The sequence below is a fragment of the Penaeus chinensis genome, chromosome 19 (genome assembly GCF_019202785.1).
Source record: "Penaeus chinensis breed Huanghai No. 1 chromosome 19, ASM1920278v2, whole genome shotgun sequence".
Taxonomy (NCBI): Eukaryota; Metazoa; Arthropoda; class Malacostraca; order Decapoda; family Penaeidae; genus Penaeus; species Penaeus chinensis.
This window is the reverse complement of record NC_061837.1, coordinates 15111222-15122815: the sequence shown is the minus strand read 5'-3', so window position 1 is coordinate 15122815 and position 11594 is coordinate 15111222. Positions and strand designations below refer to the sequence as shown.

At 40.5% G+C, this 11594-nt stretch overlaps 1 protein-coding gene across 1 annotated transcript in view; it reads right to left on the bottom strand.

The window, feature by feature from the left end:
* LOC125035115 (thioredoxin-like protein 4A) overlaps positions 1-3941 on the bottom strand; it is a 10560-nt gene extending 6619 nt beyond the window's left edge. Inside the window, exon 1 of the mRNA XM_047627285.1 lies at positions 3506-3941. Within this exon, the coding sequence (XP_047483241.1) occupies positions 3506-3583 (78 nt within the window). The 5' untranslated portion in view covers positions 3584-3941. The remainder of the gene's footprint in view (positions 1-3505) is intronic.
* Positions 3942-11594: the final 7653 nt, after the last annotated feature.

Sequence of the window (11594 nt, the reverse complement as noted above, 5' to 3'; positions counted from 1 at the left end):
ACTTTATTTAAGTTACTTTAGAATTCAGAAGTATTAATATCTAGCGAGACAAGAGGCCCCTGGCTCCAGGGTAGCTCTTGTGGCACAAGATTTTTTATTTATTGCTGCTGCATTTTGAAAAAGGTGTTTCCTCATCAGAGTTTCGTACACAAGTGAACGTTCGGGACTGACACAAAGCCAGCCTTTTAAGCCGATGCCGACAGGGAAAATGAATAAAAAATGGGGGAAATGCTATGCCCATTTTCTATATGTTTGGTGAAATGTCTCTGCACATAGATGGCTCTGTTAGTGCTTAGCCACAAAGGAGTCAATTAGTAGACCTTGCAACCTTAGGTGATTTGAATTGGCAGGAATTTGTTTTTACTAGCGCTATGAATATCAATGGTGTTATTTTTATTAAAAAATATTAGCATTACTATAATGTTATAAACATTAGTAACAGCAAAATAAGATAACGTAAAATGTTTTTGTAAATCAAAGAAAGGGTAAACAGGCAAGACAGGCAGTACTAATAATTGGCTTATTGGTGACTTAGTACAAGTGTAGCCAATTGTGTAAAAACAATCAAACAAGTAACTGACAGTGGGCATAGCACGTACGTACACGTCATGCCCATCAGTATTTGGTTAACCTTTCACCATGGCTCTCACACCTTAGGAAGTGGACAGAAGGGGATTAAGAAGAGAAGGAAAAGGGAGAGAAGGGAGAAGAGAGAAGAAAAGACCATGCAAAATTAATTGAAGTGAGTGCTGAGGTCCAAGGTAAGGGTGACACACATAAATATGTAAATATGTAAACACATATTTTACTATTAATTTTTTACCATATTTGCGCATAAATTTCATTGTGCCAAGCAATTATTATATGATAATGTTTTTGAAATCAAAATTTAGTATTATGAAGGTGTAATATTTATTCAATGAATTCTGCCAGAATTGCCAATGGCACAGGGAAGAGGGAAGGTCTGAGGTATCTATTTTAGAATGTGGAGAGATTAGGGTTACTTCTGTAAAGGTAGCACTTGAAAATAGAATTTAGGAACCCCTTACAATTTCAATTATACAGCCATAATCTCAAGAGGGGTGTAACCTTCGTAAACAATTACCTAATACTTTCACTAATTTCCTGATCCAGCTATTGTTGATGAAAAACAACATATATAGCCTAACACATATGTTATTGGATTAAAAAATAATAATTGCAAAGTTAGATGGCTGTGTGAAGCAAATGAAGAAACATAAAAATATACAGGGATAATCTGTATTAGAAAAAAAAGAAAAGAAAAAAAAATTTAAATGAGCAAATTAAAAGAACAGCCCCCAATCTTAGGTTGCAGGCTGAAGTAATAAGAACTTAAGGTCCTTTTAGTGGCACAACCAAAGTCCCAAGGCACTGGACTTTCTTCAACACATATATGATCCATTGGCTCTTTGGCAATGTGTTGGTCGTTTGAAGTTATGGCTTAAGCCCCGGCCCTCCAATTGTCTTCTCATCCCTTCCTTTTGTAGTGCACTCAGACCAAGAGCATTGACAATTGAATAGAAATTTAAATAGAAATATTTGTAATATATTAGGGAATAGAGATAATAAAGACAACCCATGATCACACCATAAAAGATCATTTTATCAAAGGTTTTTCTCATTTTTTCAAGTAGACCACATAAAATGCGTTCCCAATAGATTTCAAGCATAATTTCAAATCCATAGTTCCACCTAATATATAGATTAACATCCTCTTTTTTCTTCTCATAATATATAGGTTAAACCTAACTGAAAATTCTTAACAGACCACAGGAATTCATTAATGATAAAACCAGTAAATAATAATAAAAAATAGTGACATAATAATACAGCACTCTGGAGCATTTGTAATATAACACCTGTGTCTGTGTATGAGAAAGCCTGTGTCAAGTTAAAACCCTACACCCTGGTATTAATTAGGTGTATACTACCATTGAATGTTCCCATATCTTCCTTGTAGTATACATTTTTTCATGTCATACTTTAAGTAACTTCTACTGATTTACTAACAAAACTCTATTCATAAACTAATAATCATGATTATTAGAAAATACTTCCTGCATAGTGCCTTTCAATGTTATGGGGATGTTGCTGAATCAAGAAAGATGTTACAAACTAGGAAAAGAGAATGTGGCTAAATAATTCTCTATATTTCTTATCTTCAATAATAAAATGCTTACTTTCACAATTGTTATCACATGATAATGATGTGTAATGGATACTCTTACCTGCAATACATTTTAAACATTATTTTTGGACAATATGTAGTATAAGGTAGAGGCAGAGTTGGATAATAAAACCTACATTAAATGATAGAACAATACAAACCAAGACAAAGTTCTTCTATGGCAATATGTGTGCAAATGCTTCCCAAGGGTGCAATACATAAAAGAAAAGAGAAGATCCCCAATTTTGGCTAAGTCGCTCATCTTGTTTACATTGCAAGGGTGAATTCTAGACGCATATATTACCACTGGGGTCCAGGGGGCATAGCCCCCTAGCTAGGCGCATATACTACCACGGGGGTCCATTGGGCAGAGCCCCCTGGCTAGGGAATATATACCAGTGTTAGGTTAGGTTGGATGTTGGGTTAGGACGTCTTGTTTAATAACCACAGGGGTCCTTTATTACCCCATAATTTCCCTGATATACTTCATGCCCTCCCCTGCTATCGGGACTATCAAATCAAGATTGTTGATGGAGATGGTGATCATATCTCCTCAATGATTCATTTGCACAAGGAACAATGCCTAGAATTGTTGAAAGCAGTGGATTTCATGCAGAAAAAGATCTAAATTGTTTAGAAAGTAACCCACTACCCTCTTCTACATATTGACCTTATTTTCAAATGTTACAGATGATATAGCAATAATCATTGGGTTTGTAATTAATTTTAAAGCACTGTGTATATGAACTGCATGAAGTAATGTGTAGTTTTAGCTACGTAACCTCTCTTTTCATCTCTCTCTCTTTCTCTCCATCCATCCCACCCTTCCCTACCTCTCCCTTGCTCTATCTCTCTTGATGGTTTATGACTAAGATTATGATTTTTCAATATTCTCTTTTACACCTGGCAGTGCACTTTACCATCCAACATGAATCTTTGAAAACAATGACTTCTGATTAGTTCTGAAATGTCCAACACATTGTGTTTCTTGTATATTACTAAAAAGGCCTGTATTTTCAGAGTGATAGTCACTTTGTAAACAATTGCCTTGATTTCTTCCAAACCCGACAAAATAGAAAAGAATGATGACTCTTTGTTAGCCATGTCCGTCATAGATCTAGAAAAAAATCCTAGGCTCAGAAAGATGTTGCTAGGAATATATACTGTTGATGGAACATTGAAATCATACACCTACGAACTTAAGGAATATATTCATACCTGCAAGTAGACAACTGCCCGTCTTGCCTTGCATGTGCATTTTGTAAACAAACTTTTCTCTGCCTCAAGCAGAACGGGTTTACCTCTTAAAATACTCACCACAACTCTGTCTTCCTCGCTAAGAATGGCTTGGTCAACCTGCCATCCATTGTGAAGATGCTGGAGCATATAAGACATCTTGAAAAAATCGAAGAATTAGCGGAAACTTTATTTAACTTCTTTCCCACAGTTAGTTGCTGACAGCTCGCCAGGGGCGCAGCACGCATTCACTCAAGCGAAATTTCCAGATAAAAGCCTTGTTTCGTCTATACAAAGTACGGCTGATCTTTATTGTATAGACGCACTAAACCTGAGCAATTTAAAGATGATATTCTTGTAGAAGACAAAAAGCTGCAGTCACGGTTCAAGAAATAATATACAGAAACGAACAGTAACGCCACAAACTGAGGAAAACACGGTGGAAGGCGCCGCTGAAAGCAAAAGTCCACTTGATGCTCCCGAGTTTCAGCTCTGTTGGTTAACGTTAACAGCTGGGTTGGCGGTGCAGAAGAGGCCCTAAGTCATTCTTGGAGTAGAATATCCTAGTTCACTAGAGGTAGGGATTATTCGAAAAGGGAGAGAAACGCCCTTTAAAAGTGACTTTCATAAATAAGCAAATGGTAACTGATGTAATATAGAAAGCTAAAGTGACCACCCATGAAAAAATATAAGAAAATCTAGATTAGAGAAAATATGACTAAAGATGACAGAGAAAGAAAAATAGATGAGACCATAAAAAAAAAAAAAAAAAAAACGGAAGTTTACTATCGGAACCAAAATGTGGAGACAGATAAACATTAGACTTGGAGTCAAAAGGACTACCGGAAGATTATATAGAGATAGTTTATACAAATATAGATGGTTTATATTCGAAGATACCTGAACTAGATACAATCATTGAAATTAATAAACCAGATGTAATATGCATCACTGAATCCAAACTGGATCTCTCCGTAGACGATGCAACATTAGGACTCAGAGACATGGAGGTAGTAATATTGACAGGGAAAGGAAATATTATGAAGGAGTTAGAGATTAAGTAAGTCCCAAGGTAGAACTACAGGCAATTTAGGTAGAAACAAACGGAGTAAACAGAATGATAACCACAATGTACATGCCACATCATACCTGGGTGTGGTCACATGAAAATTACCAAAAACTTTATTCAAGAAATGGTAAATAGCCTGGAAACTAATGCCAAAGAGTCATGTAACAGGGGGACTATAATAACAAAATTGACTGGGAGTTTCGATCCTAGAGCTCAACCAGATTCATAGAATGCAAAATTACTCATTAATTAAATTTCTCTTCCAAAATGTAACATATCATACCAGGATAAGATGGCTAGATAGACCGTCTATGATTGACCGAATATCAACAGAGCATACATTTCAAGTAAAGTACAGTTACAAGAGAGGTTATTATAGAAGCCACAAAGGTTTCTTTGATGGCATAAACAGGGAAACACTCCTGGACGAAGAGAACCTTAGTATGCAATATTCTAAATTTTGCGAAGTCTGTAAAAAAGGGGCAGAACATTTTGCATCAGTATCCAAAACTGAAGAAAGGAATAGCCAAAAGTAGTTTTTGATAAATGCAGAAAACAAAGGAGAAAACAAACATCTTTGGAAAAGATTCAGAAAACATAGATCTCAAGGCAGTGTATGAAAGATATAACGTAGGAAGAAATGATTATGTCCAAACCATGAGGAAGGCCAAAGGATATAATCAATGCAACTACTAATCAACAAAAGCTCTTTTTTAACTACATAAATAGAAAGACTAAAAGCAGAGATCAAATTAGCGCTTATATTGAGGAGGAGAAAATCTGTGAAATCCTTAATGATGAATTTCAGTCAGTGTTTGTTCTGAACCCATACTTTGATATGGCAAGTAACCGTACAAACGTAAATCAGAATATCGAAGATATCACATTCAAAGAGGATGAAATAAAAGTACTACTGAAAGGGTTACACAAGACTAAATGAGATATCTAACTGGGTTCTGAGGAAATGTGCCGAAGAACTATGTACTCAGTTATTGTTAATATTCCAAAATTTAGTGAGACAAGGAAAGCTTCCACAAGATTGGAAACTCGTCAATGTTACACCTTTATATAAGGGCGGCGACAAACAAAAACTAAATTATAGTCCACTTTCGTTAAATAGTGTAGTATGCAAGCCCTTAGAAAGGATAATTAAGAAACAGTGGGCTGAAGTTATTGAAAAATACGATATATCAAATTAACAATTTGGTTTTAGGAAAGAAGGTCATGCGTAGAAAATCTCTGCTTCAAAGACATAGCTTCTGAAATTTTAAAAGAAACAGACGGCTGGATGGATTGTGTATACTTAGACTTTAAGAAGACATTTGATAACATGTCCCATTGACGACTATTATGGAAATTAGAAAACCTAGGTGGAATGAAAGGCAAGCTCCTTGGCTGGATGAAAGACAAATGAGCCCCGTAATTAGAGGGAAGCACAAGTAAGCAGCGGAGTACCACAAGGATCTGAATATGTTTGCAGACAACGCGAAATTGCAAAAAATGATAATAGATAATGTCTCATGACAATGCCTCCAAGGTAACATCGAAAACTTATTCATGTGGAGTTGTACTTGGAAAATGGAATTCAACACCAATAACTACCATATAGTCAGCTTCGGAGAAAGTAAAAATTGTCCATTATACTAATACAACAGGAGAGTAATGTTAAACCAAGCAGATAAAGAAAAAAATGAAAGACTCATAAACAGAAACAAGCCCAAATGATCATATAAATGACAAGGTTCATAAAATGCTAGGGCTGAAGATCCTAGGGCATGAAGAGGGCATTCGTGTGTGTGGACGAAGATATGGTAAAGATCATCACAGCCATCATATCCCCCAATCCTTTGCCCGTTGTTGTCGTGGGGGGGCTTAGGAGGCGGAGACTGAGACCCAATGATGGGGAACTCCTCAACCTTGGGACTCAGCCATCGAGTCAACTAATTTTGCATGGACTTTTTTCCACTCATACTTTTCGTTTCAGTCCCTTCACTATTCCCTTCTACTATCCACTTCCTAAGGTGTGAGAGCCGTGCTGAAAGGATGAAAGGCTGACTTTGTGCCAGTCCTGAACGGCTTTTACCCCTCAAGGGGACCCTGAGGAGTGGACTGTTTTTTTCTCCCCAACATACCCTTGGCTTATCATGGCCAATAATGAAGACGTAATTCCACTTTTAGGGGCAATGAGGCTTGCCCCTTCATCAAATAGCCCCAATCCCGGCTCTCCTTTGACCACGGCTCCGAACATTGCAACAACTACCCCCTCCTCTGTGCCTACTTGTACAGTATCCACCTTAATCAACACCCAACCCCCAGGAGACATATCTACATGCTCAACTTCAACACCTCTACTCCCATAACCTTCTTCATCAACCACCTCATCTCCCCTTATTACTACCATACAACCTTATTGCCCATCTCCCCATAACACTACCCCCCTCAACAATAGTCCTTCCTCCACACGCCCCCGCTCTTCTACTACCCCCAACTCTACAAGAATCCTAAATACTCTATTTAGCCCAGCCAAATGGGACCGATTTTTCGTGAACCCTCCCACAGCTCCCTACTCTAACAACACCCTTCTCTTCCAGCAATGCCTCCAAAAACAAGTAGGCAAAGTCTCTTTCCATAGCCGACCCGACCACCCCCGTCTCGTCACAGTAACATCTGAAAACCAAGCTATAGCATTAGCAAAACTAACTGATCTATATGGCAATCCCATCCCTACAGAACCTCATCCAACCCTCAATACTTGCACCGGAACTGTTTCATTCTCCCCAACAGATTGCCCAATCTATGACAAAGATTGGTCAGATTGTGGAGAAGACTTACTCGCCTGTCTCGCGGACTATGATGCAACATCAGTACAATGCTACTCCATTCCTCCCAGAGGAAATCGTAAGAAATCCACTAACATTGTCAAAATTATTTTCCGTAGACATGACCTTCCCTTTAATGTTTACATAGGTGGGGAATCCCTACCTGTCCGACCATACCAACCTCCCCCTCATCAGTGTCACAATTATTGGCATTTAGGACACCCAGCCAAACACTGCCATTCCACAGCCAGATGCCCGCTATGTGCCCAACCTGGCCATACTCGGTCAAACTGCTCTGCACAATCATGCACATGTGCAAACTGTGGCGGCCCCCATAATGTATTTTATAGAGGCTTCCCCACCTACAAATTTGAGTCTGAGGTAGCAACTCTCAGATTCAGACTTGGACTCACTCTATGTGAAGCCAGACACGAGACACGTCGACGAGGTTTTTCTCTTACCCCCTACTCCAGTAATGTCGCTCACTCTGCCACTCCCCCTTCTCCCAAGCTCCTACACCCTCTCCTAAACCTAACCCCCCTCCATCTAACTTCCCCTCTTCTACCTCCTACCTTCCCCAGTCAGATTCTTTTGCCATCCTAAATCCAGACGCTCCAATCTCTACTACAGCCCCAGCACCTTGCCCTCTCCCTCCCCGCACTACCCACGGCAGACAGAATAAACATTCCACCCCTCTTCCCCTACCCAACACCTCCACCTTCCTTTGCCCCTATTCTTCAGACACCAGACTTCTCTTCCCCCCCTCACAAGAAAACCTTTATCTCACAAAACTCCCCAACCAACTCCATTACACAAACTCTTGAAGATATTCAGAACTACATAATCGAGTCCCAAACTGATACTCATCCAGCTTCAAATTCTACAACTCCCGCTCCTTCCACACTCAAAGTGACTGCCGATACCCATCCTCCTCCTACTCATATTCTCCCTATACCTAATCCTATCCCCCCCCCCCACCAAAACCCATCCCCCCCGACTCCAGCCCCACCTACATTAACCATCCCACCATCCCCTCTATCCCTTCCACTCCCTCCTGGATACACACGTGAATGTCTTATATCACAAGTACCCTCTTCCCCAGACCCTCTACCTCCTAAAACCCCTCCTGATACAACACCACCTTTCCAACCTCATTCCTTATCCCACCCTCTAGCACCTTCCCCTTCAAATTCTCCAACACGTACTACAATCGTTATCACTAAATCAACAAAAATATAACTATCCTTCATTGGAACATTCGCGGTTTCCGCTCTCACAGACCTGACCTCCGTCATATCCTCTCCTTTTATAACCCATCTATTATATGCCTTCAAGAGACTTTTCTGACATATTCTCCAATACCAATCCCTAATTACCATTTTGTTTCTTCCCCACACTCCCTTTATGTCTCGTCCATACTTATCAACCAGAAAACACCATATGTCATACCTCCCTTTCAAACCACTGTCCCTTGTACAGTTATTCGTATCTTTCTTCGCCGCTGGATCACAGTGATTTCAGTGATTTCAGTCTACTTCTCCCCTTCCCACCCCATTGACTTCGTTGCTTTTGAAAACTTAATTTCCCAACTTCAATCACCTTTCCTCATAGTAGGTGATTTTAACTGCCGTCACACTCTTTGGGGTGATTCTATCACCAACACCCGTGGCCGAGCTCTAGAGTGCTTCCTCTCCACAGCTGATCTTATTATTCTAAATTCAGATCGCCCCACACACTTTGATACACGCACGCAGTCTTTTTCATGCATTGACCTCTCGCTGTGCTCCCCTTCTCTTCATTTAGATATCCACTGGTCAGTTCTAGACCACTTTCCCTATAGTGACCACTTTCCAGTTCTCCTTTCTCCAACTTCATATGTACCACTTCCTAACTCCCCATGCTGGTGCTTTGATAGAGCCGACTGGCATACTTTCACTTCACTCTCTGCTATTCATACCCCTCCATCCTCCCTCTCATCCGTATCAGAAATGATACAATTTTTCATAACTACAGTCCTAAGAGCTGCCCATACAGCTATTCCTCGAACCTCAAGACCCTATACCTCCAAATGTGTTCCATGGTGGAATTCTGATTACGCTAAAGCACTCCATGTAAAACGTGCAGCCTGGAACAGTTACCGCTACAAACGAGGTACCTCAAATCAACTATCAGCTCTTATCTCTTTTACAAGAGCATCTGCCTGTCTTCGTCTTACAATCCGGAATAGTAAAACAAATAGCTGGAAAAATTATGTTTCCTCAATTACATCCTCTACATCTATCTCAAATGTTTGGCGCCGGATCCATAAACTATTAGGCAAACTCCCCCCCCCCCCCCCATCCAGCCTCCATCCTCCATATTCAAGATGCCCTCATCTCTGATCCTCCCGAAGTCACTAATGAACTGGGTGATTATTTCAACCAGGTCAGTAGTGGTTCTCACCTTTCTCCACACTTCTCTTCTATTAAAACCATCAGGGAACGTACCCCCATTATCTTCACCCTATCCTCTGCTGAGTCCTATAATGCTCCCTTTTCTTCCTCTGAACTCAGTGCTGCCCTAAAATTGTACTGCAACACTCATGAAGGCCCTGACGGTATTCACTACCGTATGCTCCGACAACTCCCATCTTCCTCCTTATCCTTCCTATTAACAATTTACAACCACATATGGACATCAGGAAATTTTCCTTCTCATTGGCGAGCTCTTATCCTCCCCTTCCTGAAACCCAATAAATCGGGTACCCTCCCTCAAGACTATCACCCCATTGCACTAACTAGCTGCTTATGCAAACTACTAGAGCGAATGGTTAACTTTCGCTTAATGTGGTATCTTGAATCCCACAATCTTATCTCTCCTTCCCAGTTTGGTTTTCGCCGTGCCCGAAGCTCAGCTGACCCCCTGGCTCATTTTGAGACATATATTACATCTGCATTTGCACGCCATGAATCCATACTAGCTATGTTTTTTTTTACCTAGAAAAAGCATATGATACGACATGGAGGTCAAAACCCATCCCCCAACAATTGTCCTCTCTAGGCATACGGGGAAACATGGGTGTATTCATAAAGTCTTTCCTCTCCCAATGCACTTTCCAGGTCAAAATTGCCTCTGCCACATCATCTTTCTTTCCTTAATTTGAAGGCATCCCACAAGGCAGTGTGCTTAGTACCACCTTATTCCTTCTTGCTGTAAAAGACATTGCCTCAGTTCTACCACCAGGAGCCCAGTCATCACTATATGTTGATTATTTAACCATCTATACCTCTGGCACATCTATACCAAATCTCTACCAATTTCTTCAATCTGCAATATCATCAGTATCCTCCTGGGCCACAAACCATGGCTTCTGCTTTTCTACCTCCAAATCTTTCTCCATCCTTTTCTCTCGCTCACGTGTAGGTCCTCTACCTTCACTCTTCTTATATGACACTCCACTCCAACACCGTTTCTCTGGTAAATTCCTAGGCGTCATTTTTGACTCCAAACAATCCTGGCGAGACAATATTCTTTACATCAAAAAAAAGCTCACCGCCGTCTCCGAATTTTACAAACCCGATCCCATTTATCCTGGGGCTCAGATCGAAAAACTCTCCTTCATCTTCATGTCACCATGGATGCCATATCTACTCTGCCTCAACTTCTCTCCTTGCCCATCTTGTACAATCAGTACACTGAATCAGGCATACCATCTTTCTCTCGACGCCGTGCCCTTCTCTCTCTCCGATGTTATGCTCGATTCCACCAACTTCCCCTCACTAAACTAACTATCCCACGATCCCTACTTCCTACCTTTGCTTCTGCTCCACGTTTACCTACTTCTTTCTCCACTCTCATGGATACCCTCCTTTCCCATTCCCCTTTTCCCCATCACCGACCTCTCCCGTTATCTGTCCATACAGTCCCTCCATGGGTTATACCTTGCCCCCATATTTGCTCCTCTGTTTTCCCTGACCCACCAAAATCAAATATTCCTCCTACTGTCCTTCTCACCCATTTCCTTGACCATGCCTCCACTCATTCCTCCAGTATTCACGTCTACACTAACGGCTCCAAAACCACCTCCGGTGCTGGTTTTGCAGTAATCTTCCCAACTCGTACTTTCAAGTACTCCCTCCCTACTGAATCCAGTGTCCTTACTACAGATCTGGATGCACTCCTTTTTGCCTTAAAACACATATACTCACTCCCTTCTTCCTCTTTTACAATTTTTACTGACTCCTGTAACTCATTAACTCTCATAATGTCAATACACATGACCAACCCCAAAGATTGTATACCT